The sequence below is a fragment of the Bactrocera oleae genome, chromosome 4, assembly GCF_042242935.1.
Source record: "Bactrocera oleae isolate idBacOlea1 chromosome 4, idBacOlea1, whole genome shotgun sequence".
In the NCBI taxonomy this organism is placed as follows: domain Eukaryota; kingdom Metazoa; phylum Arthropoda; class Insecta; order Diptera; family Tephritidae; genus Bactrocera; species Bactrocera oleae.
Genome location: NC_091538.1, coordinates 61773834 through 61800678, shown reverse-complemented (window position 1 = coordinate 61800678; position 26845 = coordinate 61773834). Strand labels below are relative to the sequence as shown.

The 26845-nt window shown below is 32.5% G+C and overlaps 1 protein-coding gene across 6 annotated transcripts in view; it reads right to left on the bottom strand.

Moving 5' to 3' along the window:
* Rgk3 (Rad, Gem/Kir family member 3) overlaps nucleotides 1-26845 on the bottom strand; it is a 121794-nt gene that overhangs the window by 76098 nt on the left and 18851 nt on the right. For all 6 annotated transcript variants that reach the window (XR_011395838.1, XM_070107700.1, XM_070107701.1 and 3 more), the window contains one exon: nucleotides 5176-5797. Coding sequence is in view for 5 of the 6 variants with exons in the window: in XM_070107700.1 (XP_069963801.1) it covers nucleotides 5176-5397 (222 nt within the window). In the remaining variant the exon portion in view is untranslated. The remainder of the gene's footprint in view (nucleotides 1-5175; nucleotides 5798-26845) is intronic.

Sequence of the window (26845 nt, the reverse complement as noted above, 5' to 3'; positions counted from 1 at the left end):
TCCATCTGATTCGTTTACTTTCCAGTATACATATCAAGAACCAATCTGTGAGATATATTATAGAAATTCGAAAATAATTCTTGTCAGGTAATAGTTTGTTTGTACGTCAAAAATAGGTTGAATCAGATCAATAATTCTCGTAGCCCCCATGTACCCAATAGAATGATTTTTGAACTTCCGGTTGACTGTATACCGCATATATCGGTCAATATGTAAGTTATCTTAATGAAATTGAAAGAGCGTGTTCCAGTAGTTTCCCAGCTTTGATTCTTGCATGTTACAAAAGTATGAAATGTTCGGTTACATCTGAATTTAGCCCTTCCTTACTTGTTTATTATTATTATTTTTGGTTTTTATATTATCTTTCTTTATTTAATATTTTTCTTAATTAAAGTACATGTCGTTGCTCAAAAAACTGTTCTGTAATATGAGGCATCGCTCTCTGGAATGCAGCTGTTTGGCAGGTTTTTGAGTGTTTGCGAACACTTACGAGTAATTTGAGAATTTCTCTATTCTTCTCTTCTTTTTCATTAAAAACGTCTGCACTCGAGTGCTTCGGTTTATCAATCAATATCAGTATGGCGCAATTGTTTCTTCGTTTTCTGAACTTTTAATTGTATGATGAAACCAAAGCGCACACAAATGTGTAAATTAATACCTAACTTTTGGCGCAAATTATCGAAAAAATTCAATATACATATAAACAGAATAATGTGTTAAGTTACATATGTATTATTTTTATATATATTATTTTAATATTTTGATCATATTCGATGAAGTGGCTTCAAAATAAAATGTTATATATAATATGTATATTCTATATGTATTATATATGCAAGTTTGTATATTTTATTTTTGTGGATGGCATATATTTAATATACATGTATCTTCATAATTTTTGTTTCGGTCTTGTTAAGCCTTTTGAAACTTCTAGAGGCCTTCTTTTCCTCTAATAGTTCCTTAATTCCTAAAAATGGCACACAGCAGTATACAAATTTGTTAGAAGTCTCCGCCACAATGAAAATAACTAATACATGGAATAACCCAATTATGCTGTGTGCATTTTATGTAACTGGCTTCAAAAACAGGAACTAAGATATTATATTATACGCCATTCAATAAAAGTTTACCAACTTATCTGAGCCAAAGTCCAGTCGTTTTGAAACACCGTCGGGTATATACATCCTCTATAGGTAGGAGGCAGTATTTCAAATCTTAATACTGTGAAGTATGCTTCATTGTTGGCGACTTTCATCAAGTTCTTTTAAGTAGATTGCCCAGTTTCAATAAATACGATCTAAATGCGTAAACATATTGTCCATGACTTTATCATACATGCATAGAAGGTAATGAGATGGGAGGCGGGTTGAACTCGATTAGTAAGTCGGGTAGCAAAATCTTTGTCAATTGTCTTGTACTATATACATACATAATATCATACTCCGAATGAAGGATTTAACCAGTTTAAACGTTACTTTTTCTTAATTGATTAAATAATGGCACAATTAATTAATTGCCCAATTAGTATTTAATTCTCAATCAATTGATATACAAGTCATCATGTTATATCGTATGTTTTTTCAATTCTTTGACAGCTGTCAAGTAATAATTGTTTGAGTTAGGTTCGATAGGTTCGATAGGTTGACACCGAAAATCAAAACAATTTATTTTTCAAAGAAACTAGCCTAATAACATTTATATAATTTTTGCTATAATTTGTATGTTTTATATACATCTTTATACCCTGAACAGCGTATCTGTCGTTCCGTATATACGCAAACTAATCCATCAATTTTTGAGATATCGATCTGAAATTTCAAATTTTTTTTTTCTCTACGAAGCTGCTCAATTTTTTGAACCGCAAATATCGGAAAACTATGAGCTGTAGCTGTCCGAGAAACTGACCGATCAAAATCAAGTCTTTGTATGGTAAACTTTTTCATTTGACAAGATTTCTTCACCAAATTTGGCACGGATTATTGCCCTCGGCAGCGCAAAACTCTTAAAAAATATTGTTAGGATCGGACCACTATAGCTAATAGCTCTTAAGCAAGCTTTTCTTTTTTGACAAAATATCTCCACGAAATTCGGCATATACAATTATCTAAGACAGCGCTTCAGTCTTTGAACAAATTGTTCAAATCGGACCAACATAGCATATATAGCTGCCATTTAAACTGATTAAAATCAAGATAAAGATCTTTTATACCTTGATATGCTAGAAGAAATACACCAGAGAAGGATATTATACTTGCCGTGCAGCCGAAGTTAATAATTTTTCTTGTTTATTAATGAATTATCCAACATCAGAATCTCTATAGATATCTTTTACACGAGTATTATTTCTCATACAATGATTTCACAAATGCTTCTTTTACTCTTTTTGTCCATTGTAATTCAAAAAAATTTCCTTAATTTGTAATAAAAATATTTTCTTTTCTTTTTCTCAATCGATATTTCATAATTTTCCGCGAAAATGTTTTCCAATTTAACGAAAATATTTATTCACAATCATCTTTTGCAATTGTTACACAAAATCAAATTGTAATCGAAGTTCACTTTCAACACAGAGATACAAAAATATTTGCATTTTCGAGGTTTGCATGCCTCAATATAGGTATACTCGTACATACATACCGTTACATATACAAATGCAGTCATGTAAATATTTATGCGCGTTTGATAGCTCCCATTTCGATATTTTAACCAAAAGTCACCATCGACTAGTGTTTTTGTTGTGAGTGTTTGTGTGTTCACTTCAATTTCCTATTTCCCGTGGTGTTGTGCCAGTGTTCCGCTCTCATATTTCCGTTTGGTTTGATGTTTTTGCCAGCGCTTGCGGTGTCAGTGCTATAAAGGGAAATTGTTTTCCGCCAATGGTTTCAAGCAAAAACAGAAAGACGTCTCTCTTTGGTGTTGCTGATGTTTTTCTGCATTTGCCTTTTGGGAGTTTTTAAATTCATATTTCGTTTGTGTCTTTCAGTTTTGATCGTTTAACAGTTAAATAGGCAGTTTTTACTGTTATTGACAGTTTGATATTGATAATGGGAGAGGCAATAAGTGGAACGATCTCTCAGCGTTTGGCTTTAATTTTGATTGGTTGTTATTAAGGCACTTTAGCAAAATTCTGTTATTCTCTGGGATTGTTTACTAGCAGAATTAAAAAACTTTTACTTTTTGCCGCTATGCTTATATCTCAAAAATGTTTTTGATTTTGGTTAACAAACCTTAACTTATTCACTATTATTTTCTAATTAGATGGCAACATCTATTACAACAAAAAAAAAAAAAAACCAAAAAACGTTAACTTTGGCTACAAAGAACCATTTCTAATAGCTGAAAAGGGTATAAAAAGATAATTCACTTGATTTTGATCGGTTAGTTGGCAGTTTTATGCTGTTGTGGTCCGATATCGGTAATTTTTATAAAAGAAAAATTTCATATCAATATTTCAAAAACTATAAAAAAGTTAAATAGGTGTCAACCTTCAACAAAAATATTTTCGTATACTTGCTATCTGTAGACTCTTCAGTGTGTGATTTTTCATTACTATAAATGTTTAATTACAAATTTCAATCAGGTGGCAACTTTTTCGCCTGTTCGCGAGCTGTTTGAGTATGCTTAAACCGGTTCAGTCTTCACTATAAATATTACTATTTCTTTCACAATTGTTGAGTTCCTTCAGATTTGTTGACTACTGTACTCCTGCAAACGAATCTTCTTTCATGATAATTTTAATCGCCCATGATCGTTAACGAGTGGAATACTTTTTAACTTTTGCTTGTCTTTTTTATTCAAAAAACTGAAGGAGTGCGCAACGGTGTCTAGTTTCATGCGTAAAATATCATCGAAAAAGCAATAAGTTAATCTAATATAATGACTTTAATAATCTACATCTCGCATTGTATACATGAGATCGAATTACATTTTATTAATGTTTTGATTTGCCTAAGAGCTAATCATTGCACAAAAAACCTTTTGGAACCATTTAAATAAGTCTGGATATAAAAAGAAGCTCGATGTTTAGATACCACACAAGTTAACAGGAAAAAATGGACCGAATTTCTTTCTTCTAATCGCCAACAAAATCAATACATTTCTGAAAAAATGGTCGAAGTCGAATCACGGTGAGCTGGCGCAAACAATGGCCAAGCCAGGATAGATGGTTTGTGGGAATGGAACCTTCTACTATGCGCTGCTCATCTACGGCCAAAGTCTTAATTGAGACCTGTACTGTAAACAATTGGACAGTCTGAAGTAAGCAATCGTCGAATAGTAGTCGGCTTTGACTCATAGTAATTTATATTCCATCAGGTCTACGCCAAGCCACATACCTCTATAGTGACTAGCAAGAAGTTGCGAGAGTTGGTTAGGAGGTCCTTATGCATCCACGTTATAGTTTGGATTTGGAATTACATGATTAGACTTATTATATTCGACTTCAAGCTGTAGGTGTGCTATAGTAACCGACTGAAGTGAAGTATGAAAAAACTAACAGCTGCTCTTAGAGTGTGTGTAAGAAAAACTTCACGTACTTTAGATATAACAATATACTATAAGTTTTAAGTTTTTCTATACTATATAGCTTCCTTAGTAGATCTAAAGAGTTGAAATAGGATAATTGTAGCACAATTTCACTAGAGTAGTTATTTTAAGCCTTAGTCAAAACTACAAAACCTGATGGGAGTGCAAGGTATAACAATCTAATTGCGTACATTGCACCTAAGGTATGTGCGACATTCTTATGCAATCACAAAAACCAACATATCTTCTGCGTATAAAACAACCACAACTCAGCAAAATATTTCTCATTTAAAATCACATCGAACTTGCACAGAAATTTTACTTTTATGACTTCCTACGCATATGCGAAGCATCTGAAAGGGAGCAAGATGCAAAATCTGTGGCGGTTGTGGCATGTGGCAACGTATGTGCAATTCAAAAGCATTAAATTAAATGACCAAAAAATAAAAACAAGAAAACGAATTGCAATACAAAATCGAGAAAACGAATTTCTTGGGGCGCAATGATTTCGAATTTGTAGCAAAGCGAAGCGACAAGTAAATATCATAGCAAAGTACAAGTATATAAATAAACAGTATATAATCTCGCATTTATATAAGTGCATACATATACCACTGAGTGTATGCATGAGCGGCATTTTCGTCAACTTACCGATTTGGCGCCGGTCGTGATGCGCGCACTTTGCGACCGTGTGGCCGGTCGTCGACGCCGATAGCTGGGTGTGCCGCCGCTCTCGGGTGTGGCACTGCCCGATGCCGCACCATACGACGGCATATTATGTATGGCCGTTTCGATGCTGCCGCCGCTCGTTGCGCAAATGGAGGCGCTGCGCGTCTTCTTCTGCATGCGCATCGGTGAAAAGTCGTCGACCATTTTGAGACTGAATTTTCACTGCACTTTGGATTTGCACGCTTTTGTGATTTGCGATTTTCCGCACCGTGTGCGCCTGTTTCTCTGTTTCTTTGATGTTAGCCTGTGCGTTTCTTTGTTTGTTTGTCGGTGTGCGCAGCGCTGTGTTTATTTTTGGTTACAATGTAATGTGTTTTTTGTCGAATTTATTGTTGTTTGTTGTTGTTTTGCAGTATCGCTGTTTTACTTTGTGGTTTCGAAATTTTTATTGAGCTTTCACTTTTTTTTTTTGATTTTTGATTGCAATCACTTTGATTTCGCTTTAGTTGTTTGTATTGTGTTGTGGTTGTGATTATTTTGATTTTAGTAATTATTATTGTTGGTTAATTTGGAACAGTAATTAGTTTCAAAACCACCAATTATCCTAAAAAGAGAAAAGAAAATTGTTGTGATTTAGTTGCCTTTATTTTCATAAAACGACACTAATTGAGCTATAATTAAAATAATTTAACTAATTGTTCTTAATATAGTATACTTGTATAATGATCAATTAGCTAATTACTCAGTTAGTATTTAATTGACAATAATTTGATGTACAACTTGGAATATATGAGAGGAATATTAAAGGATTTATCGGGCGTAGCATAAGTAAAGAAAGTAGCTCAGCTTTTCGCAGTTAATTTCGAAAACGAATCGCAAATTTCTCAACTTTGGAGCCTAACTTCGAAAAACGGAAAAATTACTTTTTTACTTATGACTAAATTTCTCGAAAAAAGTTGGTGTAGCCCGATTGTAATTTTATATGTATATTCTCCTTACTTTTTTTACAAGGATATTTGAGTCTCGTTTTTTTGTGTTGCTGTTTTCTTGTCCTGTATCTTTATTTCGGTCAAAATAAAATTAACATAATTTAATTGTATTTTTGTTGTATATTATTTTGAAGACAGCTCTTAAACAAAATTTTTAAGCTAAATTGAGTACATTTGTTTGCCGATTAAGTCAATTAAGCTTTCAATTGTCTCAGCTAATTGACTTATTTGAAAAGGTTTACTAATTGTCCGAGAGCTATATTTTTCGTGGAATGACAAATCATGTCGGCCTCAAACAACAAAATCATAAAATAGTTTTGATGTTCTCAGCTAAAATTGTTCTGCTTGAATGTGTTTGAAGCAAGTAAGCAAAGTTATATATAAAACCACATCAGAGAGACATATTTTGTTTAGATTATGTATAGTAAAATCACATGTAGAATAAGTTTTAGAACATTTGGAATCGAAAGTTTGTTAAAACTGTTTCTTGAAAAAGTGTATACAAATATTTTTAAGTAATGTATTTAAAAAAAAAAATACTCAACCTCAAATATCACTGGGAATACTTTCCGACAAAATCTTCTTGAAAACCATGAGTAACGAACTCTCTTGAATCCCAGACTTGGTTCGTCATGGTTTTTAAGAAGATGCCACAAGATGTCTCTTAGATGACAGACTTCGTTCTACTTGGGTTTTTAGAAAGATTTACTTTATGCTTTATCTTCAAACTATCGTACATGATGGTATGATATAAACTCAAACGGAATGGTGAAAGTCGTGATATTAAATGTATTAGAGCTAGGCTATTGTCAATTTTTAGGACATATTCACATAAGAATCTGGTGTATCTTCTTTTATTTGTTAGAGAGTTATTACATTTCAATTTCACCTAGATACTATTTCTGTGAATAATAACCATTAATTTTTTAAGTAATTAATAAAGAAAAATATTCCACTTTGTATTTATAAGATTATTTATTGATGTAAATATATAAATCCATACAAAAAAACTAAAAGAGCGGTTGAATAAACATAAATCTACTTAGCCGGTATATCAATCATCACAAGCCTTAAATCCTCCAACTAATGTATGCATAAAGCTGTATTAGCAAATGTCAATATACTTAGTCAAATATCTAGAAACATACTTTCATTTAAGTACAAATATGTGTGTGTAAGCACAAATCGCAAATTATGCGCAAGTATACATAATCAATATGGCTGGCCACTGTCTGCTGGTTGGATCAACTAAATTTTCGTTTGAAAATCAACTTCGATATATACATAAATATACTGACATATATAGTTTGGTTTGTAGTTAGCATAGTTGTGGCCGTTAGTTCTGTTATAAATTTCACACTAAAAATAGTCATATCATTTCTTGTATATTCAATATTTAATGCAGTATATGTATAAGTATGTACATATATCCTTATGTACTTCGTATGAAATTTGTTAAGGTCTGCAACTCATATTTCATGCTGATGACATTAATATCGATTAGCCGAAAAATCGATAAGGCTTGTAAGTGTGGCATATTTTTGGCGCAGCCAATATAGTGTGGCAGGTGTTTTGGTGCGTCGTTAAAGTAAGTTAGTTAGTAACTAGTTGGGGGGTAATTTTTGCCACACTTTAATGACGAAAAGTTGGTGTAAGTTATTATACTCATAATTTTTGTTATATTTCTCATATCCAAGATATTATAGAAAAACCTTATATTCTAAATAACTATATGGTAAAAGTACTTATCGAGTTTATATACATTTGCAAGTCGGTTGTGAATGCGTTTTTTGTGAATTGAATGTGTTTAAAGAGGCAGTTTATTTAATATAAAAATAAATAAAAATTTGTATATTTACAGAATTTAATGCTTTTTTAGTAATCGGTGAATATGTTTGGAAAATTGCACGTATCCGATCTCGAGGCGGACCTCCGCAAAAAAACTTGTTTGGCAGTGAGAAAGTAATAATCAAAGGACTACGTTTGGAAATTACGTGGCTTTTATGACAGTTTGTTTTACTTTATTTAAATAATTTTTACTTAATTTAAAAAACTGATCATTTTGTATTTTTACATAATTTTTTTCTTCCTCGCAAATCAAATTCATTAAAACTGAAAGACAACATTTTTCCCGCTTTCTTCATCATTCTTAAACCCGTTCCCTGAAATCTGGAACAAGTTATAAAAAATATCATTAATTTAACTTAAGTACGTTTCTACAGATTAACATGCGATATTTACCTAGGGTCAACTGGGGTTACCTTTGTACATGTTAATTGTAGTTTTATTGATGTATGCGCTTGACAAAAAACATATGCGTATGTATGTTTACACTGCCATACATACGTATATGTACACATATATATGCACCTTTACATATTTCTATGCACTCGTGTGGCGTAGTGGAGCAGAAGCACATTTTAGTGCAGGCCATTGAGGCGTTAAATCCAACTCCGCCTTTAAGCAAGCCACCAACTAGCCTCTGTATAAGTGCGTGTGTTTGGTTGGCTCTATTCGGAAGGTGCATGTATGAGCTTTGGAACCGAAACGTGAAAAGGTATACGTGCCTTTCAGCGGCACTGGAATCCACATATACTGTTAGCCTAGCAAGTTTCTTGCACAGTCTCTTGGCACTAGTTGTTAGCAGTTTTCTACATTTATGTTTGTTGTTCAACTGAGAAATGCCTCCACTCCAGTGGCTTGCTGTCATTGCTTAGAACTGGGCTGGAGTATTTATTTGACTTGCAGTTTCATGTGCTTACTTAACAAGTGTAAATAACAGGACTCACATGCTTGCCGCTACTACAGTATTGTATTTGTAGCCGCTCACATAAGAATGGTGGAGTGGAGTTAAGCTCATGGCAAATTACTTAAGTGGTCAAAGTTGCTATTCTGCGAATTGTGAAAGCATATGCTGTTACATGACTACAAGTAGCATCGCATACGACTTTTCAAGGAAGTTGCTCAGAAGTTTAGTATATCTGTCAAACCATATTTCATTATTTTGTTGGGGGTGATAAAATTTCCAATACAAGTTTTGCTGATAATGAACTTCAATGCACTCATATATCCAGGCATGTTTATACCTATACTTTATTTGTATGTATATAGTAAAAAGGGCTTTTTTGTCACTACCAAACCCATATTTTGTCGAAAATATTATAAATATCCTATTCCATTTATTTCAATGTTCGCGCTCATATAAAAATTATAACACGCAGTACTAATGTCCCCTCTTACTTTTACTTTGCTACTCAAAAATCAGCTCAAATCAAAGCAGCAAATTCTACAACAAAGTAATTTATGATACTTGCAACAAAATATCGAATTTACCGTTTACCTAGTCCATTATCCGTTTCCCAATTCTCCACAAATAAATTTGTATTTTTTTCCTCGAAATCGGCTTTTCACCACTTCTTTCGCAAACACCCACTCCTAAATTTTTCACTAACTAATAAATTGATGACATCAAATTTATTGCTGCTGTTCAACAACAAACATCATCACGACATCCGTTTGCGGCCACAAGTGTGGCAGAAAAGTTGCAGATATTCCGACGATGGCAGGGCACCGCTGGTCGTTTATTTAGACACATTTTTGCAGCACATAAATTCGCCTATATACACATGCGCTTATATATAAACAAAAAATTCATCACAAACATAATTATATATAAACGAGTATATACGAAAGTGTTTGTTTGCATATGTGCACCGTTATCTGATAACTCAATGAACTCTTGGCATTGGCAAGCTGGTGCCAGCCCCCAACAGCCATTACTTTAACGGTTCGTCGCCTTCATTTAGGCATTTCTTTTTGCACTGCTTTCTTTTGCTTTCTTCCTTGCGATTAATTGATTTTTTCTGACACTCCTTTATAGCAGCGCGCTCGGCTAGTCTGTCGTTACTTATACCCAGCGGAGGAAAGGTATGTGAAATAGCTCGACCCTGAACAGGGTATTTTAAGTTCGGCACGAAGTTTTTAATACCTAGAAGGAAACATCGGCGATCCTATAAAATATATACATAAATGATGACCGTGACGAACTGAATCGATTTAGCTATGCTTTTCTCTTTGTCAGTCTGTATATACGTGAACTAGTTCCTAAGTTTTTGAGATCTCGAGGTTGTTATTTTGTCGAAACTGCCAATATTGGATCACTATAGCTTATAGCTGTCATAGAAACTGACCGATCACAATAAAGTTCTTGTTAATAGGATATCTTCACGAATTTTGGCATCAAGTTCTTGTATGGAAATTTTTTTATTTGTGAAGGCCGTTATAACTTCAGTGCAATCGAAGTTTACTTTTTTTTTTAATTTTTATTATATTACATGAAAATTTAAATTTGAATCTTTAAATAAATATCTTCTATATTAGGAAGTTTAGTCGTGATCTTCAATTTTTCTGAGACGCCTAACGACTAAATAACTGTAAAAAGTGCTGAACTGCGAACTGAGCTTGAATTTGTGTTTGTTGGGTTCTATTTCCTCAATTCACTTGCATACATTCACGAGAATCGCATTTGATTTTCCCCTGAAGGATCATCAGCTCATCGAGGCTCAAGCTGCTGCTCCCTCGCGCTTCTGCGTTAACAGACGTTTGCCGTTCTATTTGGCTGCCAGCCGAAATTGTTGGCTTACCGTATTGTGCCAACTTTGATTGACAGCAGTTGCCGGCATGATTGCGTGCATGCCCCTCCTCTTCCATATTTTCATGTCATACCTATATTCTACATAAACTGGAAATACGAGTATAGTGACAGGCCTCCTCCTCTTCTGTCAGTCACACTAGTTTTTGCCTCTCACTAATTTTTTTTTGTGGGCTTGGTCGCTCGATTTTAGCACACTTATGCTATTTGCCAAGTTCCATGTTGAAATCTTTGTTTGGTAACACTTTATTTCAGTTCCACTGCCTCGTCATGGTATTTGACTGGTAATTTACTTCCTGATTAAATCAGACACTTTAGTTTAGTTGCCGAAAGCTATGCCGAAAGCAATAGCAAAGTGTGTTGGCTGAGAAGTGTTTGGATTGATATCTGGTTTGCAGCTTGGCGAACTGGTACATACCCTTTAGGAATATAAACGCGAATAATACGAAAATAATTTCAGTTTCCTGTAAAACGAAAAGTAGTGTATATTTGCCTTGTAAGCATACATTTAGGCGCATCAAACACACTTTTTATACAATTTTTATTTCGACTTCCATTAGACGAGTTTATTTCTTACAATGTTCATGGAAGCTTCTGAAGACTATATGGTGAAGTTTAGGGTAACCAAAGCGTTTATAAAAACAACATGTTTAATACCTAGAAATGCCTTAGCCACTTATTTACTACTTTACTGGGTCGGTTATCAGAGATTTTAAACTAAACGAAAACGAAACACGATCGGAAGAAATAATATAAGGTATAGGCTAGCAAAACCTTTTTGCTGTGATTTCAAACAATTCTGAGATAACAACATTACACCGTTGCCAAGTTTTTCTGCAAATGTCACTTTCGCCTTCTGTCACTTTATATCTATGCACTTTCGAATAAAATCCACTACCCTGCCTCTGTACTCTCTAGCCTTTAGCATAAGGTCTCGCATATATCAGCAACGATTTACCACAGGGCAAGCACACATAGGTGCCTACTAAGCGCGCCTAAATGTATGCACGTTTTTTATTGCGCCTGCAAATGTTGTACAATCAAGCACTGATTGAGATTCACACGAATCAAATATACATTTTCAATATCGATAGACATTTTTACATATATTATAAATGAAGACGCGTCTATTTGGGTGCGAACTTTATGGTATATACTCTTTCTCGAGTACTTGATACTTATTTATAGACAATTTGTTGTGTTTTCTTACGCTTCTGATTATCTGCTTGATTTGAGGATTTATGTGTGTCCCTCATAAGCGACGACGATGTATGACAGCGACAAAGTGTAATTTTCCAAGCGAATAAATTTGAATATCATGGTAATTGCCCAATTTGTAGGCGCACAAATTTATGCGGATTGAAAATCTGAGCTGTGATTTGTCTTATGGTTACGGGAGTTTAAATCGAAAGTGTATGTTTAGAAAGAGGAAACGTAGAAATACTCTCAAGCATTGAGAACTGAAATAATATTAATTATAATAATATTGCTATTAGCATTGTTATGAGCTGTTCTATTGAACCTAGTTAAACTTTCACATTTTATTGCATTTCTTATCTCTTTATGAGCATGTCAGAAGATTACAACGCATTTGTGAACAGTGTCATATATTATGACAACACTGTTATCAAGAGACGGTTTATATAACGGAATAATTTGAAGCTGTATTTTGTGAATCCCCTTTAGTTAAAGTTGATATAACAAAACCGATTAATATCTCACTGAGGCGATAAAATATCGTGTGATTAATGACAGATGTCTGAAATTCAGTAATCAACATACGGCAAAGTCTAAATATATCTCTACCCAATAGGCAAAAAGCGTTGAACTCATTTTTAAGATTTTTAGTGTTTAATGATAAATTACTTCTTAAATGATTTTTTTAAATTAGATTGTTTTGTTGTGTTTTTGAATATTTGATACATAAATTTGAAATTAAAAAAAAAATTTGATTTAAGGTTCTTTGTTGGAAAATGTAAATATTATCGCATTAATTAAACATAACTTTTTTTCTCAGCGTTGCCACATATTTTGTATACTTTTTTTTTTTAATTTTTCCAATGTTCGTTTTGATTTCGAACACTTTTTTACTATTTTGGAATATTGTAAAAATTAAAAATCCACAATATGGCAACGCTGATTTTTTTTCAATTATTAAAAAATTAGCGAATGAGTTATTTTTACGAAAGTGTTATTATTAAAGTAATTATCAAATTAATTTTTTGTTCAGAGTTGCCACCTAAATTCCAAATTAATTAAGTTTTTTATTATTTAATTGTTTTAGGGTATAAATAATAAATCTAGAATTATTATTATTTTGTTATTAATAATTCTTTCATTGAGAAAATTTATAAGTATGGCAGCTTTGCTAGTAAAGAAAAATGTTAGAAAATCGGTTTTATATACACAAAAATGCAAATATGTATGTATATACAGGTCAAATAATTTTTTTTTATGTTTTTGTAAGACTGGCCACTTAGTTCTTAATCTTTTTTAATTAATCTCCAATTGAAAAACTTAAGTAGTAAAGAATAGCAAAGTAATATAGAGTATTGAAATTTTTTTTTGAAATTTTTTTGTATCACAGTTGCCATCGTTTCTAAACCAAAGCTTATTAATTCATCTTTTTTTTTCAAAAGTTGTTTTCTTTACACAGAGATTGCCAATAGGTTTTATTATAAATTAGGTTATAATTTTGTATTGCTGGGTACACTTGAAATGTATGAATTTCTGTATATTATACTTGTATGTGTGGGTGAGTATGAGCCATACTGGCTTTCCAAGCGATAAGGATAAAAATAACAAAAATGTCATAAAATAATAAGCAGTTGTGTTGGCATAACTTGCTCAAACAAAATTATTCATGAAGTGAACTGTTAATGATAAGATAACCCTTTAACGCACTGATGACTTTGCTTTTTGCTAAAGCCCTAGCGAAAAATTTGGAAATATATATATAAAATGTTGAAGCGGGTTTGAATTTCGTTTTGATATGATGATTTTTCTTCACATAGATTTTTAAAATTAAATTTGCGACATACTGACGATCAGCTGATCAGTTATATAAAGAGCAGATCTGATGAAGAGCTACGGTTGAAATTACGAATAGTGCCATTGGATAAATAAAATAAATAAAATACTTAGGCCAAATTTTTGTACACACATAGATTCTATTTAGACCTGACAGGTTTTTTAGTCAAATGTGATGAGAAAACCGATCATAGGTACGTGATGTAAGAAGCTAGCAACGTTTCTGAAAATCTATATGGCAGACAGCTCTGATAAAACCAATAAAGTTTTCCACTAAGAGTACAAGAAAACTATTCCCAGAATTGCTTAGTTGCTAGTAACTAAGTTTTCTTTACTTAACAAACAAGCAAGGATAATCTTTGGACTCTGTATCGATGCATTCCTGTCAGCAAAATGAGTGAAAACAACTCTATTCCGACAAGCTGGAGCATTTATATTGAGCACGTCAAAATCTGTACAAATATTTGTGCATATTTGTATGTAAAGCAAACATTCACCGATAACTGTAATGGTCTTTGAGGCCTACGGCAGCATATGTACACAGTAACAGTGCCAATCGTATGGCCGCTGGCAGGAACAAGCGGCTGGTAGTGAAAACAGCTGTGTTGTTACCGTAAAATAAACACCCGACGACAGTGACAACAGCAGCACCTGTCGCTCATCGATGCTTGTGCAATATTGACAGCCAACACTGCCGGCTATTGGTTCACTAGTCCGTCCGTCCATCCTTCCATCCATCGGTCTGTTCGTCAATCAGCTCGCTTGGTGTGTAAGTCATTTGAGCGTTAAATAACACGTCACAACACAACAAAATGACTTCGTGAGTGCACTTCAATCGATGGGTGTATTTGAGGCGGAAACATTTTCCTTGTCATTTTTGTCGTCCTGTGGGCGCATGTATGACATTGCGATCGGTGTGTTAAATTCACCGACACTTAACGAGTGTGTGACATAGATACTTGAATAAAGTTTGTTTGTTTTGATTGTGCGTCTCTTGTAAAGTTTTGCATAAATATTTTTTTAAATTCTGAAAAATATACCGAACATTGAGTTGGCAAGTTCAGCTGGTTCCACCTTCTAAAATCCCTTGGGCGGAATTAAATTTTTTTTCCGAAAAGAATATGTTTTTGTAATTTTGTTTTAAGCGTGACATCATTTTAATAATCATATATTTAAGTAACTCTCATATAAATTTATTATTTTCAAAAATAAATTTTTAACGGTTTGAAATATATTATAGTTAAAGTATTAAGAAATACCTATAATTTTTAAATGAAGCTAGTGAACTTACAGCTTAATTAAACATATTTAACTAATTGAATAAAAAAGTGGCAACTCTCTCCAGACTTATACAGTGATATTTTGAAAAGAAATATAAAGTTTTCGGTTTCTTTACAATTTCCTCCAAAAAAAAAAACAAAAAAAAAACTAGGTGGCAACTCAAATTTTATTATTGAAAAAAATTAACACCATACTACTTAATTTTGTAGCAAAACTAATTAATCTTTAGAATAGATGACAACTTTTTCAATTTTGAATTGATGATGACATTTAAGGACCCAATTGATTTTCCAAAAGTGGGCAACCTTGTTACAAATAATATTTTCTTTTGGATTATTTTTTATTTATGCAATATGCTTTGAATAAGCTAAAAAAAATATATCTTAAAATATATTCAAACTAACTAAATTTTTTTGCAAAATATGTGACAGCCCTGCTGAAAATAAATTTAGTCTAACAGTTTGAACAAAATACATATAATTAGAAATTAAATGATATATAATTAAATTAAAATATGTAAGGTAAATGTACAAAATAATCATGAAAATCTCTAATATATTTACTTTTATAGAAAAGCTGGCAACACCATTTTTTTATACAAATTAGGCTGCAAGTCACATATAAATTTAATTTGACATACAATTTGACTAAACAATAGAAAAAATCGGCTCAGATCGCGTAACAGGTGGCAACCCTATTTTTTGCCTTATATAAAAAATAAGTAAATTTATCAATTTTGGAACTTCTCCGCGTCAAAGATGATTAGTATTAATTCACTGTAAACTAATCACACTTCATTCATGATTTTATCTGAGTTTTTGTTCGTAAATTTTTATAGTTGGCAACACTTCCTTTTTAAAGAAAATTTGCTTAAATGAAAAAATTTATTCTAGTTATCTGTAAAATTTAATATTTATTAATTTATGAAAATGTCCTTGTTTATTACATAATCCACTATATTTATGTGGATATTCTATATCCCGAACTATTAAGTCTCACTGTGCTCATTCTTTTATTCAAGTGGCACATATTTTGGTTACGATTTTTTACTTCTCTCCTAAGTCTCCTAAATTTGCTTATTTTCTTTAATGCTTGCATTTTCCAGTTTTTTATTTTATTTCCTCTTATTACACCCTCATCTCAACATGTTTTCTTCTAAATCCGCACCTTTTTATTCAAATGCGATTTTTTTCTCCAAAATTACAGTTTAACGCAACCAACTGTGAAACTCCGCGAAAAGAGGCGTCATAGTCCGCCTAAATGATTCGCCTTTCCATACCACAACAAAAAATTCGCCTGCCAAAGCGTAGAAGTAAGGGAAACAAATAACGAATTTGCGGAAATGGAAGGGGAGATCGAAGATTGGAGAAAGGCAGCAGTACAACTTCGAGTAAGGTGAGTTGTTTGATATTGAATTTGTAGAAATTTCTTTTAAGAAAGAGATAGTTATGTCTAAATAGTTCTTAATTGACCTTCTTTTCTAATTGAACTATTTTTACTGTTGAAAACTTTGACAGGTAATTATTTAGGTGTCTGTTCGAATTTTGATTAAGTTCGAGCTGACAAGGTGAAATATTTACAAAATATTGCATTACATAATTATGGAAAGCAATTATTTATTGTTCACATTACTATTAGTTGCTGAATTTTTCAACTACTTCCATATCCCGGACTCTCACGAAATAGCTAGTTGTTGTCTAGTTTAAATTTAACTAGTTTAAGAGTAATTTTGTCTTAAAATGTTCAAAGAAATTTTTAAAGCAGTAAATTCTTCACTTCCGGACCTACCTAAAAATAACTAGTTGTAGACTAGTTTACATTTTTCTAGTTTGGAAATACTTTTTGTCATACGCTGTTAAATAATTTAAAGGAATAACATTAACACAAATGCTGATGAGGCATAAATTTCAGTGGATATTGTAAGAAATTCTAGTTCACCACATTGCTGACATGTAGTCTTAGTTTTTATAATTTTTAGACCACAAACGCATTAGCCTTACAATTTCCCACAGCTTTCACTCTTTACTCGCAGCATTGTCACAGCAGGTGCGTGGCGTCTCTCACGCCTTCGCTTGGTATGCGCCGTTATCTTTTAGCTGTTTGTTAGACAACGTGACAAAGGCAGGACATCTGTTTGCTAGTTGTCCGTCAGTTTTTCACAGCATTGTGGACGCTGACAGTTTCTTCGAAACTTTTACGACGCACAAATGCCACCTTTCAAGCATTTTGATTTCATTATTTGCCTCGAATGGGCGCGCACACTTTGTCCTTTCTTTATTATTCTGATTTCTTTGCTTTCTTTTTCTTTTAATTTCATTTCTTTCTTATTACATAATATGTACTTGTGGCTGTCTACGGTCTCTGTTTGTGTGCGTGTATTCATATGGGTGTGGTGTTGCCACTGTTTTCGTGTTTGCTTTCATGTTTTATCAGTGTTTCTATGCCTGCCTGTTTGTACGTTTGTTTGTTTGTTTGTTGATTTTTCGCGCACACTGTCTTTGGGCGGATGTTATTCATTTTTATGGTCGCCTGTCGGCATGTAAACTTTTTTGTTTTCGTTGTGATTTTGTTTGCTTTCCTCCTTTTTAGCACTCCTTTCACTGGCAAGGCTACGCCTCCTTCTGCCGCTACAGTCTTGTTTGTGTTTTGGTTTTTTTTTTGTTGTTTTTGATTTTGTTTGGTTTGCCTGAATGCTTTCGTTTGATTCGGCTTTGTGTTTTTTGAAAATCTGTTCATTTGTGACACAATGGTTTTAAAGTGTGTGTCTTTGCGTGTGTGTGTCCTGTGTGTGTAGGCGCCACCACTTGTTGCTGCCGTTTCCTCATTTCGTTGCTGTGGGCTATATATGGTCGTTGTTTTTAAAGCTTTTAAGCGCCATTTCGGCTGAGCCGTAAATTTCTTCTTTATCTGGATAATGAAATGCTGGTGAAATTGAAGGGATACTCAGGCAATTTTCATTTCGCAACGGATATTTGTTTATTAAGCTTTTAAAACTGTTTTATTTTTGCATGCTATCAAAATTTTAGTTTATATTTGTTGGAATATTTGTTGCGGTACTTAGAAGTGCCAATTTCAGTACTTTTTAGTGCTGTTTGTGGAGAGTCGGGTTCTTTTGCCAAGAGGGAGAGCATTTTTATACCCTTTACAGGGTATTGCAAATTTGCCCCGAGTTTTGCGACACCTAGAAGGAAACGTTGCAGAACTTATAGAGTATATACATATACGCGAACTATTCCCGCAATTTTTTTGATATCGATCTACAACGGTACAATCTCCGAAGAAATTGTTCAGATTGAACCACATATAGCTAACATATTGATCAAAATCAAAATAAAGATCTTTTTATACCCTCTTATGTTATAAGTCATGCACCTACGCGGGGCTTTGCCGAAATGATTTCTGTTTCTTGTTTAGCCTAATATTTAAAGTTTTCTTCTATCTATCTATGTTTTCCTTAAGTAATAGTGCATGAATTCGGCTTCGAATTGCTTTAAAATCTCTCTTCATTATCACAACTGGCTTCCAGTGATATTTTCCTGTTACTCGATCTCAAAAGAATGCTCGCTGGAATGAAATTAAGAAACAGTGAAGAGGTAATCGTCGAAAAAAAGTGAAAGATAAATCATTCTACAAAAATTATATTGAAAAGTTGCAAGATTACTATATTCAGTGTAGTAAATTCCCCAAAACATCATGGTTTTTTTATTGTAAAAATGAAAATTACCGTTAACGGTATGCATAATGGCATAACCTAACATTAAACCAACATTCCTTAAACAATTTATGCTGCTCAAGAATATATAAAACTTGCTTGATTCCCCCTGATACATCCTATAATAACTAGTTGCGAAGTATTCCATATAAAACCAGTCTACAAGTATTTCTGTTGCTTTCTCCTCAGTGTTGTTAAATGTAACCTTTTTGTTTAGCATTTAGCGGTTCAGCATATTATAAGTTAGACCGCTTCTTTTGTATAAAAATCTCTATAAAATGTACTGACGTAAGCTTTCTTTGTCATCAAGTCCGTCAAGTTTAGTTATACGAGATTACTCGCAGTACCTAAGTAAGTATTCATCAAGAATGGTCAAGCGAGAATTTTTTTTATATCGAATAATAGAGTTTGCAGAAATTTCTTCCTTTATACTTTTTGGAAGCTTTCTACTCATTTGAAATCTCATTTGGCAACATTTTACTATTCAATTTCTTATTTTTAATAAACGAAAATATTTTATCAACAACAATGCCAACGAATTGCTGCATTTAAAAATTGTTTTAAGTGCGCTCTACCTTCTTTGGGGCTTTGAACATAAGCCAACAAACAAATAGAAATTATTTTAGAATTCCCCTTAGGTGGAAAGGCTGTCAAGTGCCGGTGCAGCATGTTCTCTAGTGGTTTGGCCTGTACTTTGAATTTTAACACAGTCTTAAACACCTTTTGCCGACCTAACGCTGCCTATGTGTTGTTGAAACATACTTGTAAATGCATGTGTGGGCGTTTGTGCCCGCATTTGGAGGTAAATTTCGCAACTCTTCATATTAAAAATTAAAAATTAATTTTCATAAATTTCCAGCAAGCTTAAAACTGGAAGATATGGAGTGTAGCATGTTTTTACATGGTTCTCGTGTAATTAAAAGTATTCTGAGAGAAGAATATTTGAAATATGTATGTATATATAAATGTTGCAGAAGTGCATGCAACAGAACTACTTAAAAACGGCTTAAGCGATTTTGCTAAAATTTTGATAAAGAAGATTTATTTTTTTGTTTAATATGAAATATCGGACTTTACATTACCACTTTGCTTCCTATTAGGAGAAAAGTCCGATTATAAATATTTTCGGTAGACGAAATATTTCTCTAATCATATTTTTATAGATATTTCAAATACTGATATCATATACATATATAACTTAATAGTGGAAGACTTACAGACTAATGCGGTGTTAACATTATGTCAAATTAAGTGACGCCAAATAACAGTATATTAATTTCAGTGAAATTGATTCCAACGAGATGAAACTGCCAATTTTAATTTTGCGATATTTTACAACAAGTTTGATTTTTTTCACTAGATTATGAATTTAGCTCAACAATTTTGTCATTAAATTTGACAATATGAAAACTTCGCATAATTTAAGAGTAAGATTAATATTCGTTGAAAATAGGAAGGCTCTAGCCCTTGGATATAAAGTATATTCTTAATGCGTAATATTTCAAAAAAAAAAAAAATTATTAGTTTGGTTTTCCTCACTGGATTGTCAGTGTGGTTTAACGATTTTGTCATTGAATTTGACAATATGTTAACGGCTATTAAAATGGAAGAACAATAATTTGCGATGACGATAGTATTTTATGGTTGTAGCCTTTGTATTGTTTTAAAGAGTACAGAAGAAGATTTATACTTAGGGCTATACATTTTCTGGCTTTCGTGAGAAATAGACTCCTTTGACTTTAAAGTGAGAGTATAGGTAAATATTAAGGTAGTATTAAAAGTTAAGCTTGATGTTGACAGCTCTTGTGCTCTTCCATATTCACCAGAATTTATCTAGTATGACAGTCTGAGAGGGCGAAAACTACTGTATATATAATAAAATTTTGTACGAACGTAATTAAATATTTTTCGAGTTACATGCGATCTCCAACAGCGATAGCAAAAATATCCTTTACTTCTGCAGGGACTCCGGTCTTCACCGTGGATAAAGCTTAAAAGTATTATCTGCCGGAAGCTATTGTGCGTACAAAGGCCTACAGTCAAAAACATCCAGAAATTGCCAAAATAAATTTGAATTTCACCTAAAAATTCTGGTCGTTTTGGACCTGCCAAATTAGATTTTTGATCAGATCAAAAACTGTTAGATCATTGCCTCGAGAACCGCATACAGAATATGCAGACAAAATTTCAAAGTGATCACATCGTTAATTCCGAATATTCACCTTAGCAGTTTTGATTAATGTAGTTGTGTTTAAAGTTAAACTGTTTGAGCTGATTGACCTGAAAAGCAACACTTTAAAAGGCTGTGACTCAAAAACGATTCGAAATATTCGTTTAAATTTTTAGTATGGTCTTTTGGAATATTTTGTAGTCACTGTATACATATCACATCAAAACATTTTTTTAATAAAATGTGAAATCGCATTTAACAAGCGCAGTGCTTATAAAAATTTGCAATCATTTAGTCATCTCATTTTTAAGTTCCTTATTTTCCGCATTTAACAAGCAGTGTTTATACAGTTAAGTATAATGCAAATTTGCAATCATTTAGTCATCACAATTTTAATTCCCATGTTTCTCGTCACTAGAAAATTCATATTTTTCACATCGAACATTTAATTTTTCGCTTAATCCTTTCTCCTGTGTATTTGCATTATTTTTTCTTCTACAATTTATACCATACTCCACAGCAGCCAAATCGTGTTTGATGCGCTCTTGGCAGCTATTGTGCATCCAATTACATTTGCAAAATAAAATTAAAAATTCAATTACAAGTTGCGCGATCTTGTTATAATCAGTTCACAACATCCTCTCCATTGTATTTATAATCATTTGCATGTGTACGATAAGTGGTTTGTTGTTGTAATTTTAAGTTGTTGTTGTTGGCAAGTCCGCTGTTTATTATGCAAGCAATAGCTTAGCTGATTTACCAGTAATATTTTCTATTATTATTTTTATAACGTGTATGACGTGGTCGACATGGCGAATACGTAACATTTTTTGTATGAGTGCTCCTTGATATAGTTCTAATGCACTTTGTATGTAATATTGCATATGTAATCATTGATTGTAATTTGTTTTAAAAACGTTGTAGAGAATTAGTGGTGATGCGGTCATCTATTCTGATCTTGAGAGACTTTTACACTCTTACACTCTTTCCTTCGAAGTTTGCTTTTGAAGTTAAAGTGCTATTTTCCGATAATATATATATTTAAATGCGTGTGTGTTGATATGCCCAAAAATATTATAACTCCTCTTTATTTAATAACAGAAGCATTAAACTTGTCGTTTGAATTAAAAAAACAAGAAAAAACGTTAACTTCGGTTGCACCGAAGCTATAATACCATTCACAAATACAAATGCCCCTTACAAGAACTTGATTCCAAACGTTCAATTTGTATGGCAGCTATATGATATAGTGATCTGATTTCACCAATTTCTGCGGAGAATAATTTGTTGCCTTAAGCGATAACTCGTGCCTAATTTCGTGAAGATACCTCGTCAATTCAAATAGTTTTCCATACAAAAACTTGATTCCGATTGTTCAGTTTGTATGGCAGTTATATGCTACAGTGGTCCGATATCGACCGTTCCGACAAATGAGCAGCCTCTTTGTGAGAAAAGGACAGGTGCGAAATTTCATCGATAACTTAAAAACTGAGCGACTAGTTTGTATATATACAGACAGACAGATGGACATGGGTAAACCAATTCAGCTCTTCATGCTAATCATTTATGTATATATTTTATAGGGTCCCCAACGTTTCCTTCTGGGTGTTACAAACTTCGTGGCAAACTTAGTATACCCTGTTCAGGGTATAAAAAAAATGTTGTTGAGCCTTAAAGCGCGTTTTTCGCTCACGAGACAAGCATCTTAACAATATATTTTCTCAAAGTAGTGTTAATTAAACTTGCTTGTTCTCTTTCTTTAGCATTTCTTTATTTTTGCTCATCAGTTTTGCTCTTCGTGTCGTTTGTTATTCGTTAACTTCCTGACCACTTCAAAAAATAGCGCAAAATGAATAGTTGCCTTCGGCTAGCACACGGCTTCTAAACAATTAATTCTTTTGTCGCTTAGTACTGGGTGAAAAGAAGTTGAATAACACTTTTTTGTTTAGTATTATTTTTCTTTTTGCCGTTGCGTGTATATAATTGAAGTAAATTGTGAACACATGTTTCCGGGATTGTAAAAAGAGACAGTTTTATATCTCGCACACATCTTTGCAGGAATTTATAGACGTTATATATTGTAGATCTGTATATTGCTAAGCTTTGTATTAAAGTCGTGGTAGTTTTGTGACTATAGGATATATGAAAAATGTTAGATTTGAATGTCTGAAATGATCTTATATTAGAATTATTGGTACTATTTTTGGTACCAAGCACATTATAATCAGTCAAATACTCTTTCTGACTTTCATTAAGATATCTGATATCTAATTAATAGCATTTTCTTTCTTCGATGCAAATGTTGCCTCGTTATATGACTATACAATATACAGGCTTCATGCCACCTTGTAAGACTCTTCAATTTTTCACATAATAAAGGAACGAAAAAATGTCGACCAACTCATTGAGAAGAATGCAGCATTCTGTGCATAGAACCTGAACCTGAAAAAATTTTGAGAAAAAAAGAAGCAAATTTGATAGCAAATTTTGACAGCTATACGCATTGAGGTCCTCATATTAGGTACAGAGAAGGTAATGTCCGATTTTGACGATTTCTAGAAGAGAATCGATATGTATTTAACATTAGAGGAACTATTTGTGCTAAGTTTTATATAGTTTATATGGAAGCTATATGCTATAGTGATTCGATCTGAATAATTCTTTCGAATATTGTACCGTTGCTTTGGGAAATAAAAATTTCGTTATAATATCTGGTCACATAAAAAAGTTTTTCATACAAGCACTATATTACCTGTTCAGGGTATCAAAAAACCTTTTTTAATTAACACCATAAACTAGGTATTGGACAAGGGAAAAATAAAAAAATGTTAAAAAAGTCGTTTTTGGCACACGTTTTTTATAAAAAAATGCAAATTTTGGTGAAAATATCTCGACTTTTTTTTTATAAGTAGTTGTTTATAAATAAAAAAATATTCTTCGACCTTGTAAATTATATCTCGAAGATCTGTGTAAAGTTTTGTAAAGATCGATTGATCGGTGAGCGCACAACTTTTCAAGGCTGTATCTCCAAAATTTCGGATCAACTTGATGTTATGGAATTTTATAAGACAATATAAAAAGTATTTTATGTTTTGAAAACGTGAAATTCATATTACTCTTTAGTTTGATAAACTTTGTAGCAAAGGTATTAAAAAAATAGTCATAAAACCGCCTATTTTGTCTTTGTTATAAATAAATTAAAAAATTTACAATAAATCTTATCTTTTAGGCAGTTAATATGTTGTAATTTTTTATTATTATAGCCTTTATAAGCAATTTATTTTCAATAAAAAAAAGTTTTATTAAAAAAATTTAAAAAACTTTTTTGAACTTTTTATGTTTGTACACATTTTTATAGCTTCCTGCAATCTTGGTTTTTAATTTCCAGTCATGGTTTTTAATTATTTATACTTCCTTATTATAAATTGAATAAAATGTACGAAGTATCCTGTTAGGCGCTTAACGCACATCATAAATCAAATTCATTACTTTTTTTTTACTAATTACAAAAATTGCCAACTGCCACTTAATCACTTTCCACTTAGTTATTGCAGTATTTCATGCCACTCGACACTCATACAATGAAAGTGTTAATTTGCGCAGCTGTCAGTTGTTGTAATTGATATTATGCCAGCGAGAGATATATAGAAATGAGCAAAAAATAATAATAATAAGAATAAAGTAAAATATCCGAGTATTTTTGAAAAAAAAGAAGAAAAGCTCGACTTATAAAAAGATGCAACATAATTGCCAATGAAACAGTTATGAGATAAATAATAAATTAGTTAATCCGCATTTGAGATTGCATTGAAAGCTTTAAAAATGTGTGCGTTTGTAAGCTGCTTATTTTTATTGTGCTTTTCGGATAGAGTCTGCTTGCGAACGAGCATATGCGCCTGTAAGTATACTACATGTGCAGCTGATAAGTACGTCTGATTATATCTCGGAAAGTTTGTCCTCCTTGCAGCTGCAGAAGGTAAAATTTTTGAGTGTAGTTTTAAAGAAATTATTATTTATTGTTGTTTGTGGCGTGAGTATAGAAATGAACGCAACTGCTGGCATTCGGTGAATTGCTGAGAGCACAGAAAAGTTATGATGATGAACTACGAACTACTTTTTAACTGCCTGAATATTTTTTTTTTTGGTAATAAATAAATGAAAAAGTGCAAACACTGTGAAATTTAGACTTAAAGAAGTGGCGATAAAAATATTCGGAAAAATAAAATTGGTAAAATAACAAAAAAACAAAAAAAAAACCGTAACTTCGGTTGAACCGAAGCTATAATACCCTTCACAGATACAAAGGTTCCTTACAATAACGTGATTCTGATCTAACTTTGTGAGGATACCTCGTCAAATAAAAAAGTTTTCCCGGCAAGCACTTTACCTATGACAGCTATATGATCTAGTAATCTGATCTGAACAATTTCCTCGGAGATTACATTGTTGCCTTAGGAAATAACTCATGCAAAATTTCGGGAAGATATTACGTCAAATAAAAAAATTTATATATACAAACATTTGATTCCGATTGTTCAGTTTGTATGGCAGCTATTTGCTATAGTGGTCCAATATCGGCCGTTCCGACATATGAGCAGCTTTTTAGTGAGGAAAGGATAGGTAATTTCAGATCGATAGCTTAAAAACTGAGGGACTAGTTCGCGTATATACAGACGGACGGACGGACGGACAAATGGATATGACTGAATCAACTCAGGTCGTCATCTCCGATGTTTCCATCTTGGTGTTACAAACTTCGTGGCAAACTTAATACACCCTGTCCAGGTTATAATACTAATAAGTGGAATATTCTAAACATTGGCAACTCTGCCCAATATCACTTGTGGTCCGTACTTTAGGTTCTTCAGTGCACTGGCCATAAAAATAATAACAATTTCAGAAAAAATTTAAAGGGAAATCAATCATTATAAAAAATTCCAAATCAAAAACAATTTAAGGCCAAAGCGTCATTTGGGTGGGTTAAAATAGATGTGAGAAAGCAATACGGTGCCCAAATTGTGATAAAAGTAATAAATATAAAATAAGTATTTGTTTAAATATTATTATTGCCTCGCTCTTTTGCGTTAGTTATTTTAAAATCATAAAAAATCAAGTGTCTTTGAAAGAGTTCTTGAAATTTACAGGCAATAAAATTATTTTTTCTTTATCCATTGTGTCACGGATATTATACTTCGAATGCGCATCTACTCGTATGCATCAGTGTGAATATTAAATTAGCCAATATCTATTATAAAATTATACCTTGTTCATTTGTTGCCTGTTTTCTCTGCAAATAAATTATGCAAACCATAAATAACCATTTTATTTGCACGTTATTGTAATAAAAATGCAAATTTATTGGCTTTAACCAAAAACAATTAATTTTCGCATATTTAACAGTTTAATACCATGCGTTTTTTTTCCTTCTTATTTTTTCTTTCATTGGAGGCTAACAAAATACGTAATTTTCGATTTTTTTAGGCGTTAGAATTAAAGAAAAAAATAACTAAAAAAAATCACTAAATGAACTTTTTAGTATTACTAAAAAAGAACTATTTTTTAATTCCTAAGAATAGCGTGAAATTTTCACTCAATTGTCTATAACCATGATTCAATTATATCGGGTGTTTTTTTTCGAGGTATAGAATTTTAAGTTGGCGACCGATTAAACAGCTGTCAAGTGATTTATTCTCAGTTTGGTTTGGCAATGCATCATGAATAGACTCACGCCTGAACAACGCTTGCAAATAGTGCAATTTTATTTCGAAAATAATGGTTCTGTGCGGAATACGTATCGCGCACTACGTTCATTTTATCGT